General features: G+C 35.0%; 1 protein-coding gene across 1 annotated transcript in view; it reads left to right on the forward strand.

Annotated features, from left to right (window-relative positions):
- The first annotated feature begins 5,356 nt into the window (after positions 1-5,356).
- The window catches only part of LOC129242899 (homeobox protein araucan), a 74,860-nt gene continuing 61,334 nt past the window's right edge, over positions 5,357-18,882 (forward strand). Inside the window, 1 exon segment of the mRNA XM_054879815.1 lies at positions 5,357-5,483. Coding sequence (XP_054735790.1) covers positions 5,433-5,483 — 51 coding nt within the window. The 5' untranslated portion in view covers positions 5,357-5,432.

Genomic DNA, 18,882 nt, shown 5'->3' on the forward strand with positions numbered 1-18,882 from the left:
GTAAAGCCTGATTGGTTCAATACAGCGTTCTCAATTGTGTACACAAAATCGAAAAATGATGTTTCGAGAAAAACGCGTTTAAAGTTTTGGATACAAGCGATCAGGCCACCCGTCGCGTCCTGTTAAAAATTTTGTCACTCCTTCAAAAATACAGATATCGACTTGAAATTTTGAAAGTATATTCTTAAATAGTTGTAGAATAGATTAAAATTATTTCCAAAAAATCGATTTTTTTGACCCGATAAATGAGGGTCCCCCCTTAAAAGTAAAGGAAATTTCTAGACGAATGCTGAAAGTGTATAAGGACGTCTCGCCATCAATTTGTACAGTAGAATGATGGGTTGCTGAATTTAAACGATGTCCTGCAAACCTCTAAAACGACTGAAGTAGAGAGCGTCCAAAACCAGCAAAAACGCCAGAAATCGTAGAAAAAATACAGAAAATCCTATTGGAAAATCGTCGAGTAGCTGAAAAAGATTTAGTAGAATCCTTAGAGATCTCATTGGGCAGTGTAAGCAATATTTTCATTGAAGTATGGGGTTTCAGAAAGCTGTGTGTACGAGTACAATGGCTGCGGCATTCGCGAGCAGTGGCACAAAAACACATTCGAATGTGACTTTCGCAGCAACATTTAAAGCATTTTCGAAAGGATAAAGTGGATTTTGCGCATCGATTTATCACTGCGGATGGGACTTGGGTCTACCACCGTGATCGTAAATCAAAACATGAGGCTAAAGAGTGGCGTGACCCTGGTTCTTGAGCTTCGAAGCGAGTTCGAGTTCAGAAATCGGCCAAGAAGGTATTGGCATCTTTTTTTGTGATGCGAAAGGAATTTTGTTCGTGGATTACTTAAGAACTGGTAAAACTATAAATTCTGAATACTATTTTAACCTTTTAGACCAGCTGAAGGAAAAAATTCGTAAAAAAGTACCTAGTTTAGAAAAGAAAAAAAAAATTTCATCAGGAAAATGCGCAGTGTCACAAGAGCATTTTGATAATGGCGAAAAAATCTATGAATCCATGAATTAAAGTACGAACTGTTGTAGCATCCACCAAATTCACCAGATTTAGCCTTTAGTGACTTCAATCTGTTTCCAGACTTAAAAAAATGCATGCGTGGAAAGTGTTTTTCAATAAATGATGAGGTCATCACAGCTGTATTTGCAGCCCTTCCAGATTCTCACTTCAAGGATGGAATTCATAAATTGGAATCTCGTTGGAACAGGTGTATTGATGTTCAGGGCGACTATACTGAATAGTAAAGTGCATTTCAAACCATAAAATACAGTTTTTCTTATCGAACCGGAAAACTTATTAAACAACCTAGTAGATAGTTATAAAGTTGAATCTCTTAAAACGCAACCAAATTGTGCCAGAAATAGCGAATACTTGCATTTATTTGGCGGATTTAAAAAATTTCAGTTATTTAGTGCAATCATATTTTATTGATAGGGGTTTATTTTATATTCACATATATTCAACTAACATACCCGGCAATAGCTGTGCTGCCGTATCGTTGGCTCGTCTACTAATAGCTGTATGTTTATATGGTTAAATGAAAGCACACGACGAGTATCACCTAACAATAAAAAGCGATCTCAACCAAATCTCGCAATCTGCGCTTTATATCTTACAACTTGCGATGTTAATATATTCAGTATTTTAAATTTTAGTTTACTGTATCCCCCAATCTAAAGTCCATAGATATTTGCTTGTTGGTGACCTCATAATGGTATCCAAATGGCCCTTCGCTGCTACTTCGGGAGTAGCAGAGGTGCACATCAACCCTTTCACCTAACTGCCTTTTATTGACAGATGAATTTTATTTTTATTTTAATTTTAAGACCGAAACACAGTGATCAAGTTAGAAAAAGCCAAGTGACTGAATGGTGAACAAGTATTGCAAAAAAAAAAAAAAAACAAAATAAAAAAAAAACATATCAAAGCTGCCTATGTTGCACAAACCCGACTATGAATTTAAAAGTTTCTTATTTAAAAATGGTTCATTGTCTTAGGAGGAATATATTTTCATATCAGATTCAAATAATTCATGATTTAAATTAAATTAAGAAATAATATAAAAAAAAACGCATTTTAGTCATAACTCGACTATATAATATAACCATTAAGTGATAAATTTTTTTCCAAAGTATTTTTTTTATTTCTAGTGCGAAAACATTTTTTAATTCAAATTAAGCTGGAATATAAATATGGGTTATAGCAACAAATCCATTTCAGCGCCTCCTGGAATTCAAATTCAAGCGCCACCTACCTAAATCCCATGTACGGACCAACCCAAACACATGCAAAATTTCATCAAAATTGACCTAGTCATTTAGGAGGAGTTAGGGGACTTCGGCTCAGACTTCAGGCTCGTACAGAAGAATTATATTGCTAGGATAGGATAATTTCATAAGCATATAAATATTTCATAATTCATTTAAAAAAATGGACAAATAAAATAAAAAAAAAAAATATTTCATTAAAAAAGTAGTAAGTGGTTCGAAGTAGCAAACACACAGCGTACAGTCAGTGCACGGAACAAAGAAGTGCGTTAGAATGCATGGCTAGTATCTGTATTTCTATGTGTATGCTTTTTAGATAGTCAGAAATTTTAATCGCTCTGAAAACCCAGCCGAAAAGATGCTTATTAGAGTACAAAATTAACACTATGAAGCGATTGTGTTTATTTGCGTTTATTGGATTTGAGGGGTTCAGCGGTACATATTTAAAATTAATATGCAGTAGAGTTCTGCAAAAGCCTCGCTGTAAAATGGCGTATAATAATCTTGGCTCCCATCATTTACTGATGTAATATTTGCATATGTTTGTAAACTAATATTTTAGCCTCATGCATTTTAACATTTCTGACACGCATTATTTTAAATACCTTAATAATACACATCTTTGTTTTACACAGGCTTCTTGAATGTGAATTTAGCAAATATTACAAGCACTTGCATACAACATAAGTATGTGTAAGTATAATACATATTTACAAAAGTTTGTCACTTAAGTCTTTTGTTCCATTTTGCAAATGTGATTTGCTGCTACTAAGCGCTACTAAAAAATTAACACGCATGTTAAGCACAAAAGCTCACGAAAACGTAAATTAAATGATCTGCTTAACCTTTTTCAGACGCATTAACACAATATTATGCATTTTTACGAACACTGTTTTGCCTGCGAAAATGTCCACAACCTGAAAAGGAGCGAAAAGCCATTTTATTGCATTGCAAAATGGTACGAAAACTTCTCTACCTTCTTGTTTGTTTTTGATTAGCACACACGTATAGCAACAATACAAAAAGCATAACTCTACGTGAAAGGGGAAAAAGTGTGAACAATGCGCTGGCGTCGTTTTACTGTAAGCAGTTGAGTTGTAGTGCCGGGAATATTTGCGCTTCACGGTTGGTCGAAATGAATTTACAAAACAGAAATAATAAAAAAAAAGACGACACACAAGAACATCCAACAACAATTGGAGCAGAAACATAAGTAACACAAGCAAAGCCCATACACAGCGAGCAGTTGTGCAAATGCACAACAATACAAAACAAAGGGGTGTGGCTTTGGCCTAGCAACTCAGCACTGGGTGAACAATAACAATTTACACGTAGAAAACTAGCCAAGTCGCTGTTTTGTTTTTGCCTTGTAAGAAATGGAAAAAATAATGGTTGTATCACTCGTGTCGTGTTTTTGTTTTTGTTCGTCTATTTCTTTTTTTTGTTCGTTTTTGCCGCAACCCTATCTACTCGACTTCGCCAAGACAACTCGCACCTGAACGTTATGTCCACAACACCAACAATGTCATGCAAAGCTTCGCGATTGGTTAACTTTTGGTGCAATAAAATCAACAACACTAGCATGTTTGCTTTATTTCCCCAAGAGAGTACAAGCAAAAAAATGTGCAACAACAATGTAATGAATGGAAACTTGTTGCCGTGGAGAAATGAGCAACTATGCCTAAGCGAGAGGCTATTATGCGCAGTCAAAGCAGAGAGAGTAGTAACATTTTATTTGATATTCACGTTAAAGAAGAGGCAGCAAACAGAAACGCAGCCGCTACATTTCCAGTGCAAGGCGACTTGTACACAATGTTGAGCAGTTGCTAACGAGTGCTCTGTCCACGTCAACGAGTAGTAAACAGATGCATTGACTCGCTATGTGTTGGAGAGATACTGAAGAGCTAAAAGTGGTGGCTGCAAAATGGGCGGCCGTTCGCTGCTTAACGCACTCGCTAGAAATTGAGCATACACCTGAGTTCGTAAATTTCACAGAGAGCTAGCAAGAGATTTATAAGAATACAAATTCAATGTTAGTACTTATCTCTTTCACACCTATGCACGAGTGGCCTCCACAAAATGGGGGGAATTTCTTGGCGCTTCTCCATCACTTGGCGCTCTTGACTGTATGCAGCAGCTGCAATAACAACAACTCAGCCAACAACTGTAAACAGCAGTGAAGCAGTCAATTCTTGTTGGACTCATTTGCTTGATTGCGTGGTGGTGGTGGCGACAGCTTTGGCGCTCGAGCGGAGCGGCATATCCAACCAGTTCGTGTTCGAGCGTGAGTGGCGTTGCACAGTGTGAACGGATTTCGTGGTGAGCTCGCGTGAGCTAAAGAACAAATCGAAGAAGCTTTCCAATATTTGTTTTTGCGGCAGCATTGAATTTGACGATTGCTTCGTTTCGTCGTAAATTGCAATCTCACTGACTTTTGCTGCTGTTGCCGCGTTTCGCATTCGGCATTGTGTTCTATCGGCGTCTATGACATCCTACATGTCCGTTTGACTTAATATCAGTTGCAGTGACGTGTTGCTGCAAAGGAATTTCAGATTCACATGCGCTTGCCTGTATGCGCAGCAGTTGCTTCTGGTGTCCGCCACATTTTGACAGTGGATACTGGCGACGGCGGCAGTGCGCTAACCCAAATAAAAGTGGAAAGGAAGAAAGCGAGTGCACCCGAACCGCTGTTGGTAAACTTAAAAACTACGGAAAATCTTTGTTTACAAATCAATGAAAATGCGCTGCAATAACGGAAATATTTGTAGATCAATTAAAATGAACGAAAGTTGTTAGTGCGAAATAAAACTGCGAGTAATACTACTCGTTGCATAGTGAACTAATTTTGAACAATCGAATGGGGAAAACTGTGAAATTGACTGAAGCGGTAAAGAATAAAATAATATATGTATGTATGTAAATGTGTAAAAATTTGTGAAATATTGAAAGCGTTCTGACTGTAAAAATATGCAATAAATTTCATTGACATACAAATCTCGATTTACTGATTTCTTTATACACAAAAAAAAAAAAACTAAAATAAAAATAAAAATATTAAGAAACTATTCGTGCAATAAGAACTTTGTGCAATAAAAAGCTTGAAAAACGAATACCAAAACAAGTTGAAGTGTTGAAAGACTTGCAAAAATGGCAGCATATGCACAATTTGGATACGGTGGCTACCCTTCAGCATCGCAGGTTAGTTATAAAAAAATTTCAGCAGCTTACAGGACTGACTATCCGATAAAGTCAGCCGCAGTCGAACTTGTATATTGTGCATTTAAGTAGTATTTTTTGGCAAAAAAATATGTTTAAAATGCCTGCTAAGACATTTTTCCGCGCACGACCAAATTTTTAATATAAACCAGCAGCTTATTTTGAGGTTAAATTATCGTAATAAATCGAACGGAACGGAAAATTTCGTTGGAACGGAAAATTTCTAATCCTACAATGACTTTTTTAGGGCCAAAAAAATTATTGGAAATTAGTTATATCGCGCGTAAAACCATGTGGCTGTTGTTGTTTCAATAATTTTATGATAATAAATGCATAATTTAGACTATTTATTGCATTATTAGAAATCAAATTTACACCAAGGTAAAAACTAAGAGCCCTTTTTCGAAAGTGGGTTTGTACGAGACCGATTTTCATTGCTTTCGAAATTTTGTTTTTAGAATTATTTCGATTTTATTGTCATAAATACAGACATTAATCAAAATTTTGTATGATCGCCTTGCAGTTATAGTAGAATTTATGAATATTTCATTTTAAATGCTAAATTAAAAAAAAAACTTTAAAGTAGTGCTCACTTTTATAGACTTTCAACTTTTTTAGTTTTTTTATAGTATGAAATATGTTGTCAGATATGTATTATACCTATAAACGTTCTGAAATTTTTTTTTCTCAATTTTCGTTTATCCCCGGCGGTTTTAATGACATACCACTATTAATATCTGTGCCGCTGTGAGTTGAGCGATTATAATTTTTTTTCTGCTTCTTGTCATTTGCCTAGTTATAATACACTTTAGGAGCTAAATCTAAAGTTTGGAGACACTTAGTTTCAACAGAATTGATGTCGAACAGTAAAACGCTCAACGCAAATTTATTGAATGAGTCCTCACAGTGGATCAAATTAGATTAGCAGTGGCTTATTTTACGAGCAGCAGGGCATTTCCTCTGAATGATTACTGACAAGAATATATTCGTACTTGCACATTCCTGAATACATACCTACATATGAGTTGAGGGTCCGTTCACCGAGAATATCTTTGATGAACAAGAGACTTGTTGCTGTGCAATAATCCAATACTTTGACACATTGACACATTTTTGTTTTCTTGAAAACCTCATCAGGTCAAGCATAACATATTTTTCTATGAATGACTGAACTCAAACCTCTTTGGAAACCACATCAGTTTTTCAAGCTCCAGATATCTACAGAAATATTCTATCTTTCATTTATTTTCTCTCGAATGGTGAAGTGTTGCGAAGTAACTTTCCTTATTTCATACACAAATCATAATTATTTATCGTATTATGCCAATTTGCCAGATTTCTAAATGGCTTCAAACAGCGGTCAGCCTAAAGACTGGTATTTCTTAAAATAAAAAAAATTGCCAATTTCAAAATGCATGAAAAATATATGCAAATGTAGCATAAAAGACTTTAATGCATTAAGACTAGACTTTTCTATAGAACTTTTTCGCTGATTTAATCCGTGAATAACAATTTTTATATTTCATTGTTGGCTGAAATTCGTAGCAGCTGCGTATGCAGAAATTGGAAGGCAAAATTGCAGCGTTGCCAAAAAAAATGTGAAAGGAAAAAATAGAAGAAGAGCGTGGAAGTACTCAGCCTTTTCTCTATGCTTCTCTGACAAATTTGTAATGCAACATTTAACGACGTCAATTTATCATTTTGTGGAATATTATCCAGCGCCTTTTAATTAGTATGACAAGTTGCAGTCCTCTTTATCGAAAATTTTCATAGGCGAGAAGAAGAAAATGTTGGAACTTCTTTATACAAATAATGCAGGTCTAAAAACACACAATTCGTCGAAGACAGTATTTTTGAAATTTTGTAATAATATGCAACCGCCGTAGCAGAATAAGTTTGTGCGTGACTACCATTCGGAAGTGCGCAGGTTCGAATCTCCGTGCATGAAACAGAAAAACGTTTTTCAAACAGCGGTCGCCGCACGGCAGGCAATGGCAAACTTCCGAGTGTATTTCTTCCATAGAAAAGCTCCTCATGAAAAATCATTTGTAATTCGGAGTTGGCTGTAGGTTCCTTCAATTGTGAAAAAACGCACGTCACAAATAGGAGAAGGAGCTCGGCCAAACATTTAACAGAATTATTATTATTTTTATTTTTTTAATAATATAGACAAAAAATATGCTACTCGCAGTACTACAGCTTTGAAGATTAGTTGAAGTAATCAGTTCGGCAGACAAGTCAGAAATCGATTTAGAAAAAAATAAGTGAGACTCGATTTGAAAAATTAAGCTCAGAGAAGTATCCTAAGCCTACCAAACTATACTCTCATCCCATACTAATTATCAACATGCAAGAAACATCAAATGTTAGAAAAATCGATTGCCCCTCGGCAGGCTCCGTCTGTCTTTCCCCTTACAAAAAAATCATTTGCCGTTCGGGGGCGGCGTTAAAACTGTAGGTCCCTTCAATTGTGGAAAAACATCAAGATGCACACAATAAACTGAAAGAAGAGTTCGTCCAAGTACCCCAGAAGGGTGGTAATGGTTGTACGGGTTAGGCTAAGGCTTTCATGCACTGCGACCAGATTGATCTATTGTGCGTCCTTAATTACTTAATTATGATTATTTAGTATACCGAGGAATCGAACCAGCTCCTTAGGAGGGAGAGCAATTGTAGGTCTTCCTCCTCTAGTAGGTACGAGCCCAGAGCTCTATGTCTAATGTCTCACAGTTGGTGATTAAGTGTTCCATAGACTCCTCTTCATCGCAGCAGAACTTGCATGATCTTGTACTAGGCAACCCTATTGGGTTAAATTGTTTATTACAGGCAAAGTGACCTGTAAGTGACCTACAAAGTAATCTGAGCCCCTTTTTATATTGGGTTAGAGCAGATTTTCCTCTGTTGACATTGAAGTTCAAAAACTTTTTGTAGTGATTAAGGCCGCTTGTGCCGTTCCAGTGTTCCCTGATTTTTTTTTTGATCCTTTTTTTGGTTTCCTGTTTAATATTATTTTTTTTAAAGCCGAAAAATGGGGTTGGTCCAATAACTCATTGGATCCTTCTGCCCCTTTTTTGGCATAAAAGTCTACCTTCTCGTTTTCGTCTTCGTGTCCCCCCATGTCCTGGTACCTCAGTGAGACCTGATTATGAGTGGCCAGTATGATGAGTGCATTGTTACACTCTATTAGGACTCTTGACTTGAATGTGAAGGTATTCTTGGCTTTGAGCACCGATTGGCTGTCCGAAAGTATTTTAATTTTTACTTTCTCGAACCCTCTTTTGGATAATATTTGCACTGTTTCCATTATGGCGAAGTGCTCCGCATGGCAAATCGTGGTACCTGTACTTATTGTTAGGGATTTGTGCGCTCTAGGCCCCGCTATTTCTGCACCTACTCCTAGGAGCGTTTTGGAATCATCTGTGTACCATTTTTTTTTTGAGTCATATAAATAATTATCAGAATTCTGTAGTCTTTAGAGCAAATAATGAATGCTTCGCTAAAGTAGCACGAGTAAACACAGCAACGCGACAAAAAATATATATATATTTTGCTAATACAGAGTGTGTTAGTGTACCGAAAAGATTTCGAAGCCCCTGGATAGAGAAAAATAAAGAGTCTTTCAAAAGACGCGCCTAGATGTTGTTTTAAAATAAGTTAAAACATGTAAAAAATTGGACTGTTTCGGACTATTTTGTTTCAAAAATCGTTTTTTATTAACAATTTAATGTGAAAAATAACATCATTCAAATGTCCACCATCATCACGCGTACAGGCTGTCCGAAAGTATACGAGAATTTTCAAGGACTCGCTCACACATTTTCGCATTCAGTTTAGCAATCTCTATCCAAATGTAGTGTTTCTGCTCTGGAATCATTGTTGGCTTATTCACATAGACTTAAGTTTTCAAAAAATCTCTTACTAAATAGTCTTTCCTCTTCTTTCGTAGCGTTACAACGCGGGGTGCGTCAAAGCTTCCTTCAAAATGATCCTCCAAAGTGGTCTATCTTCTTAAGATCGTGTTCCACTACGTCGATCCAACGTTTCCCCGGTACAGTCAGCGCGCATACGGATCACATGAAACGAATTCTGCAGGTATTCTTATTGGGTCAAAGAGTTTTCTTTAAATTTTTCTTTCCACGCTAACAATCTGCGCGCAGTCATCAACCTTAAGAGTCCATACCTCACCACGATAGGATTGGTCGAATAAGGGTCTTGTACATAGTTAACTTTGTAGTTTTAGATAAACATCGGGACTTGAACAAGTTAAGGTGGGCGTAATACGCTTTGTTGGCGGCGTTGATGCGATCCCTGACTGCGGAAATTGAGTCATCGTTATATGCGAACATAACTCCTAGGTACTTAAAAGGCTGCAGTGTTTCAAAAGTGGCTGCCAAATGGAAATTTTGCATCTGTTTAGACTGCCCTCGTTTACAAAAAGGCCAATAACGTTCGCAATTTTTTTTAATTTTTAGTTAAATTTCTTTTAAATCGTTCCTATTTCTTGAGCGAATAGCGTTGCCATATGCGTAAGCACATATTAAATAGTTTAGTGGAGTTATATCGCATGATCTAGATCGCAATAATGTGAATTTTTCACGTGTTGTGGGATTTGTGGCTCCATCCTGCTGAAAATAAAGATCCTCTATGCCTATTAATTCAAGCTCAGGCCACAGAAAATCTCTAATCCGCTATCTGTAGCGATGTCTATTAACCGTAACAGCTTTTTCATTTTCATGTTCCAAGAAGAATGGCGCCAAAAACCGCACCAAAAAGTACATTTTAGTGGATGTAATGATCTTTTTGAAATTCGCGACTTTTCTGCGGCCCAGATGCGTCAATTTTGTTTGCTGACAAATGCATCCAGTGAGAAATTAGCTTCATCATTAAGGATGATTTTTGCGGTACGTTATTTTTAAATAATCAATCACTTCCATAATAAGTTTCTATAACTTTTGAGCGTTGTTCTATCCTGTAAATCTGTACATCTGTCTACTTAACAAACGTCAAAGATGACATAAAAAAGTTATCGACTAGGAATTTTTCACTACTGACATCTAGGCGACACTTTTGAAAGATCCTTAATTGTGTTTTAAAAAATGTACTACAGCCACGCAAGGTATAAAAAATATGTGCCTAAAATTTTCATTTAATGTGTAGTCAATTTCGAAAATTAATATTGCGTTCTTTAATGAAATAAAATGAATAAAAAAATAGTCGATTTTTGGGAATTTGTTTTTGTAAGTAGGAATAATTATTCGAGGATCGGTCAAAAGGCAATTTATTATATATGTATTGGAATATGTTGATGTAAATTTTTATTAAAAAATATTGAAAATTGACAAATTTATGTAAATAAACGTAACGAGTCAAAAAAAAAATGACGTCATCTGGTGGCAGCGATACAGCAATGAATAATCATCTGAAATCAAAAAACCAAAAATTTTATTACTCTACACCATAGTGGCTATCGTTGTACGTAGCGTTTTTTTTGTTTTTTACAAAATGGTAGTGATTTGAATTTCGATGTGTGGTTTTCACCATTTTCTTGATTTCAACAGGCCCAAAAAAATAGTTTTTTTCAAAATTTTGAAAATCGACTACGTACAACGATAGCCAATGCGATAACAATCGGTTCATTAGTCTTCGAGAAATCGTTGCCACCGTATCAAAAAAAGTCGATTCGAGAAAAACGCGTTTGAAATAAAGCATCGTATCGTAAGCGCTACGGGGCCGAACCGACGGGTGCTCACTTAAGTGCACATAGAATCGGGAATAAAGCGAATTTCGCTGTAAAATTTTTACCAAATTTTCTTTAGTAGTTATAGTAACAATTTATGCAAAAAATATCGATTTTTTTGAATTTTCACAGTGGCGTTCCCCTTAAATAAAATTATGATTCTAGTGCCGACGATAGCCATATATATTTTGAACAACATATTCAAACTTCAAATGATTCGGTAGAATATTTTTTTTCATCCACGCCGTTTCGAAAAAAGTCGGTTCAAGATAAATGAGTTAAAAGTTTGAGGTACAGGAGCGCGCGGACCGCTCTCTACCTAGTTAACGGGCTGTAGAAGCTTTAATATTGAGAATTTCCCTATGAAAATTTCACAGCATATTACGAAGATACGTGATAAATACATTTTTTTTATAAAGAATTCAAAGCCAAAATTTTGTTCAAAAATCGATTTTATTTTTTGAAAAACCGTTACTTCGTCAAAAAAATTTATTTGCTTATTCCTTCGATTAATTAATAGATTCAACATTACTTTAATGAAATCTGTTTGGTTTTTTAATTTCAAAGGATCCAGTTTAGAGATATAGAGGTCACGGCAAAACGTCTTTTTTGAGAGGAGCTTCTGGAGATCAGCTGTAGCTCCTTTCTAAATAAATATTTTTGCTAATACTTAGTCTTAAAATACAGTTTAAAGATAACATAATATGTGTAGAAGATCAATAAATTTAAAAGTTTTCTTAGAAAAAATTCTGGAAAATTAGCTTTTTTTCGACCTTCTAACTGTATATAACCCCCTAAGAAACTCCCAAAAAACACCAAATGAGGCGAGGGCGGTTTTTTTCTCGATTTCGGATGTGCGTCTTTATGCTGGCCTCTAAATGGGTAGGCTTATAGTTGTATGCAGCCTTCTAATAGTAAATGCTCTTTATGAGAAGCGCTTTTCCTGGTAAACAGAATTTTTTTTATTATTATTATTTATTGTTTTATGTTGCACATTGTTCATGGTGGGCATCAAACGCCCGACCAACTGAATGGTTTTCATTTACCAATCTGCTTAGCTCTGGTGGTCGGTATACTACTTAATATTAAGCAACTAAAATGCGGTGCTGCCAAGTTTTGAATTTCAAAAAGCAACAAAACTTGGAAAAATCTCAGGTTTTTTTTATTGCACATAATTGGCGTTTACACCCTTTTCGGGTGTTTGGCCAAGCTCCTCCAGCTATTCGTGGCGTGCGTCTACAGTTTTAAGCTGACTCCGAACGACAGATAGTTTTTGTGAGGAGTTTTTGCAATCGGAGATTCGAACTACGTACTCCCGAATGGTAGTCAAGCACCAACCTATTCGGCTACTCATTAAAATTAGCCATGTAAAATGTGCCCATTATAACACAAATTATTTTCAAAATCTATTTTCCACTAATTTTCAACTTGTGGCCATAAAATTGACTACTTTGAATTTTCATTGTGAATAAATGTGTTTTCTATCGATATGACAACTTAATTGCATCAACAACAATTTTCGCTTTTTGATCCGTTTTTTAAGTGGAGAAGTTCATTTACTGAAAAATGTGATGAACGGTACGGAATTTTGTTTTAAAAGTATTCTTTTCGCTAAAAAAGAGCTCAAATTTTACATTCGACGAAGGCAATGACAAAACCGAATTATTAAATTTGTTACATTTTCAAATTGATTCAGACCGGTCGACCCTTCAACCCAATTAAGTGATACAAATTTGTAGATTCACATTTTTAAATATTTTAAATAATTTAATGTTTCTATTGTAATTATTTAAATGAAATATTCGAAGATTGTATTTGAGATCAGAACAAAATCACTAAAAAAATGGCACTAAGCACTAAATCATTTTTTTGGCGTTTTAATGTTCAGAAAGCACTAAATCTCGTGCTTAAGGCACCAACTATGTTCATCAAAATTACATAAAAATTGAATTTGCCACAAATATTTAGTCTGTATTTTTTATTAGTCATTAAGCTCCAAAATGTTTGCGCTTGTTTGATATAATAATACGTACAACTGTACCCACACATGCCAATTCAAATGTTAAGCATACATACATACATTCATACGTATAATATGTAGCCCATTCTCTCGTAGTGCTCGCGCTGATGATTCAATACTCAAATATGCACAAAAATTAGGTGATCAGCTGATACTCAATTGAGCTAATTTCAAAGCATTTGCCAAACTGTCTCAAAGATCAAAAGAATGTACGAATTAAAATTTTACTTGTAAACCTAGTGAGTAGATTTGTTAACAATGTTAAATAACAGCGGATTTGTACACAGTGATTAGTAGAAAGATGGAAAAATTCTTTTGAAGGATTTGATGTGAAAAAAATGTGTTTAGGATGAGTAAATCAAGAGCTGATACATCTACGCGCAATGACTACAGCAATTGGTGAGATGCAGCTTACAGTTATAATTAGCGTGCAAGTATGATACATATGTATGTATATACTTTGGATACTCATATTAGCGGTATTTGTTGTTCCCGCGATATACCGAATGTAATTTGACTCTCAAAAATGAATGCAACCATTTGAATTTGGGTCTTCTAAGCTTGACACAAACCAGTAGTGCACACAGCGCACATGCTCAGCCGCTCGGCTTTCGCGTACAGATCGAGTGTGCTGAGCTAACGAATGCTTGCGACGCTAGCAGCGAAGTAAATTTGCCACTATACATCATAGGCAGCTGTGAACTACACCACTTTTGTGCTAAATTGCATTTCTACCATAAACTAAAAATCTTACACATTTAAAAATTTTCAATAATTAGTACCTGAAATAAGTATTTGTAACGTTTTATTTAGATGAAAATAAGTAAATAAATAAAGAAGTAAATTGAACAAATTGGATATTATCACCTTTTCTGGTTAAGATAGGTATAAAGCCTTGTTATGAAAATTTGTCCCAGCACCTACATATGTGTGTATATTATTTACATATCTTTTTATAAAATAAGTGCCAATGTTTTTTACCTATCAACGTAACAATGAAATATGGGTTTGTATTAAAAGTGAGAAGCTTAAAAATTGCGCATTTGAATACTTAAATGTAAATCCAGTACATTGTTTTGGAGAAAACCATAGAAATCGTGCACTCGGACGTATAAGTGAGGTCTTACTCCATTTTCCAGGAACTGAAGAAAATAGTTTGGAAGCGTGCGCATAAGGTTAGTTTTACGAAGGAGCTCAATGCATTTATTCCACATGAATTAAGGGGTTAGGCGTAGTCAGAGGCCCGAAAAAATGATGATTTTCAATAATTTTTTTAACTAGTCAATTGATTTATTTTACAAAAATAAAAATACAACATTAGTACATGTGTATGGAACCCATGTCTACAGAAGTCCCTTGCGGTGATCATCACAAGTCCTTGGAGATTCATCTAAAATCAATCGGACAAGAGAAATAAGTTTTATTAATATGTAGATAATCTTGTGCCTGATCGAAGCTTTTTTTCAAAATTAGCGAATTTGGCGGCCTCAGGAAATATTTTTCAGGTTTTCGAGAAAAGAACCGACAATTAATTGTTTAAAAAAATTAAATTTTTGAAAAAAAAAAATCCTTCGGTCAGGCACGAGTTTTTTATGTTTTTCAAAAGCAGTAAAAATTTTGTTGAAATCTACCAAGCGGTTTTTAAGTTACAGTAATCATCAGTTCAAAAAACAAGAAAAACGCATTTAAAGTTTTGCTATCGATTTATGTAGAGTTACACGAATTATTTAATTACTTACACTGTGTCATCTATTCCTGGGCCATATAATAGTTCTTCAGCCGTCATAGCAGCTTCCAAAATTTGCTGTTGCCTACGTAGTATTCTACCTTTCCGAGTGTTATCATTAGCGCGTTTATCTGCCACTTCCATACGTTGGTTGCTTGCAGCAGCTACTAGCTCCGGAGCACCCGAGCGCCCTTTCTTAATTGTTGAATAACTCGAAAAGTATTTGTTGGACTCACTTCAAAGTTTTACACACTATTTTTAAGATAGTATACCTTAAGAAAATGCGAAAAACAAAAAATCCAATTTTTGGAAATTCTGACATCCCCTAACGTTTTAAACTTGCAATATTTTCTAAGACGCGAAGAGCTCGTCCTATTTTTGAAGTGAACGGTAACTGGAGAGAATAACATTTGAGAAATATCGTGGCCAAGTCGTAGTGAGCTGAAAATAATTCACTATGAGCTGCTCCTATCGAGCCAAACATTCACTGCGGTCCACTACTGTTAACACTTGGCCAGCAAATTGATCGACCAGAAGGGACCAGAATGAGCAAATAGGAAGGGTGCGTGTTCTATCAAGACAACACCAGCCTCCATACATCTTAAACGACGCGCCGGCAGCTCCGATAATTTAAATGGGAGTCTCTGTCGCATGCGGCGTATAATCATATTTTCTAGCATTTTCAAACTTTTTTGATGGTATAGAACGGGCCTCAAGAGAAGCTTGTGAACATTACGAACACTTCAACACACAAAATTATGAAATTGCCTTTAAAATGAACCGAAATTATCGCACAAAATGTGGAATATTCGAAATCTTCGAAATTAGGGAAAAAATTTAGCAGAACTTTTTATTTGATGCATAAACGCGAGCGTACATATGGGAAAATCCTCAGAGTCGAACGATTTTGCTCAGCCTATATGTAAATTATTTTAATTTTTTTTGTTATTTAAAATACTAAATTGTTACTTTGGGTAACTTATTTATTTTTCATGATTATCATTTTAATATTGCACCGAACGCTTACAAAATTTCGCAATACTTCGATTTTGAATTGTGATTTTTTATGGCTCCGAATATGATTGTTCAAAGAAAATACGCATTCAGCATTAATCGAAGTGACGAGAAACTAACGATACGATATTTTTCTCCGAAAAATCATCTCAAATTGTAGAGAATTCAAACATAAAAAATTTGCAAACAATTTTTTTTTTAATTAAAAAAATAACAATTATTAGCAGAATAAATGGACGTGAGTGCGCTAAAGGGCGGGAAACTGTCTTTGCTATGACGCTATAGAAGACCCAATCGCGCAAGATTCGGCTGACTTATTCAAGTATTCTTCTCATTATTTTGAGTCCGTTAGTAAAATTTTTAAACATTTTAATGCAGACCTTAAACTTTTCTATGGGATGTATACAGTAATTGAGGAGTACTTGAGAGTAAAACAATTAGCCTTTATATTAGAAAAAAATTCAATAAAAGTAGAAGCATTTTCTACACAACATTTACTTATTATATATTCATACTTATTATAATTCATTCAATATAATTTCCATTAGCTGCAATAACCTCCTCTATCCGGGTCCTCATTCATACTGACCATAACAGTATTAATTTGCTGCCTTCAGAGAAGAAATGCTGTTACGGAGATGCTTATTGGCTTCACACTCAACTACGCCCTGTACGTAATACTCCAGGGAATTGAGGTCTGAGGAGCAGAGTCTTGCTGAAAGATGTATGAGCTGTAACCGCGTACATTATCAATCCAGCGGTTCACTACTGTCACTCTTACCGTCATGGTTCTCGGTATAGATCGTTATTAACCGACTTTCTATGTCCAAAGCTTGGCAACATCGATATATCTGAGTTGAGGTTTCATGCCATACAAGCGACACAACGCTAAAAGCTGTGAAGTGGAAATTTTATGATTGGATCGTCTCCCAAGTGGGTATATTTTTCCCTTTGGACGAGTGTCTGCATGAAAGTCAACTATTATTAAAAAATAAAGAATTTGGAATTAAAGATGGAAATTATTCAGTCCTATGCGAGGGAGGTTAGAAAGTTAAAATTCGCACAAGTGAGAAATCAGATTTATTTACAACTTTTAATTGGTTTCTATCAATTCGACGTATTAGCCTTTGAATAAATAAGTCAATGGGTAAGAAAATAGCAACTTCGGAGAAAATTGAGTTTCATGTAGTGAATAGTAGTAAATTCCTCACTAAGCAAGGAAAACAATGACTCCTAAATAGCATATCTAGTAAAGGGTTGGCCATATAAGTCACAAATATTTTTTTTTAATTTGTAATATAGGCCGTTGCAATATAAAATACGAGTTTTGACAATTTATTTTTATTTTTTAATTTAAATGTATTTCAAAAAATTTCGAGCATCCGTTAAACCGTGCGACAAAAATGACTTTTTTATTTATCCCGGGGAAATTTAATATGCACGTGAAATTATAACCATAACATCTCAGTCACTTCAAGATGCTTAATTTTATTTAGAAGGCGATTTGATCGAATAACTCGTTGTTCTCGCGTTTGCTCTTCTGCGCATAATGTATGATTTATACCAGAGATTTTCATGGTCAAATCGATGGATAAGGCCCTCAGAAACATTAAGCTGCCTCGCAAGAGCTCTTACTGACTTTTTTTTAGCGTCAATAACTGCATGTCCCTTCGTTTCTTGAGTTGATGAAGGGGAAAAAGGAAAATACTGGTTTTGAGAAGTTAAGTTAAGTCAGTATGAGGTTAGTTTAAAAAAAAAAAAAAACATGTTTTAAAAACTAATTTTATTTAGAAAAACTCGATTTTTGTGCGCATTTTAAATCGGTTCAGCTTGCGTAAATCTTTTTTAATATTTTTGTAAATTTTCCGAAATAGTTTAGCGGAATCCTAAAATGTATAAAAACAGTACCGTTTGCTTCTTGTATGGAGCGAGCGATACACTCATACATACATTCAACGCACATACTAATATTACATATGCACACATGCAAGCGTTAAAAATGAAAAATCGAAATCTCACTGTACAAATTAATTTTTAAAATTTACATTAAGCTACAGGCCAATAAAAATGTCAAAACTTTATTTCACCTTCCACGCCTTTTCGGGCTGCCGCAAAATGAAATACAAAAAAAAAAAAATTAATCAAATCCAATGCTTGTACATTACGATTGGAAATAATGCCAACTATCTAATTAAAATACAAAAAAACTGGCGCTTATTAAATATTAAAATTCATTTTTTCAAGTCATTAAGCGGGTTTTCATTGTTTTTCGAGAGTTACAAATGCATGAAAAAACGCCCATAAATGACTCATTTATTTGGATTTGGGTGAAAAAAAAACAAAATAAAAAAAGTGTTGCTGAGCATCAGTAAGTGAGAAAGACTACGAAAACACGCGCACGTTTTTCCATACGTATATATGTGCATGTGATTGTGTGTGCCTCTGTGTGTGTGACACAGAATCATTTATCAAGTTTTAATTAATGAACTGACGTGCTTATGACAGCACTCTTTGCCACAAAGTACATAACTAAGGGCATACAAGTGCTTATACGCTTGCACATAATTACATACAAACATATATATGTGCATACATATGTACGCTTACCCTCTACTATTCCTATTCGGAACTTTACTACCTTTTTTGTATGCACTCTGTATATCCTACATAAATAATTAAATCTAAAAAAACAAGAAAAATGCCAACAAACAGTTAAGCAAAAATAAAAAAAGCAAAATAAAAAAATACTAGATTTGTATGTGAAAAAATTTAATTGCCTTGTCACAATTGTGTGGGAATTGGTCAGCTCCGAGCCAAACAATTTGTTGCCACTAAGTGTCTTCAACTTCAATATGCGCCCAGTGCAAGCGCTTTAGGTCTGTTT

This window comes from Anastrepha obliqua, chromosome 3, assembly GCF_027943255.1.
Source record: "Anastrepha obliqua isolate idAnaObli1 chromosome 3, idAnaObli1_1.0, whole genome shotgun sequence".
Lineage (NCBI taxonomy): Eukaryota > Metazoa > Arthropoda > Insecta > Diptera > Tephritidae > Anastrepha > Anastrepha obliqua.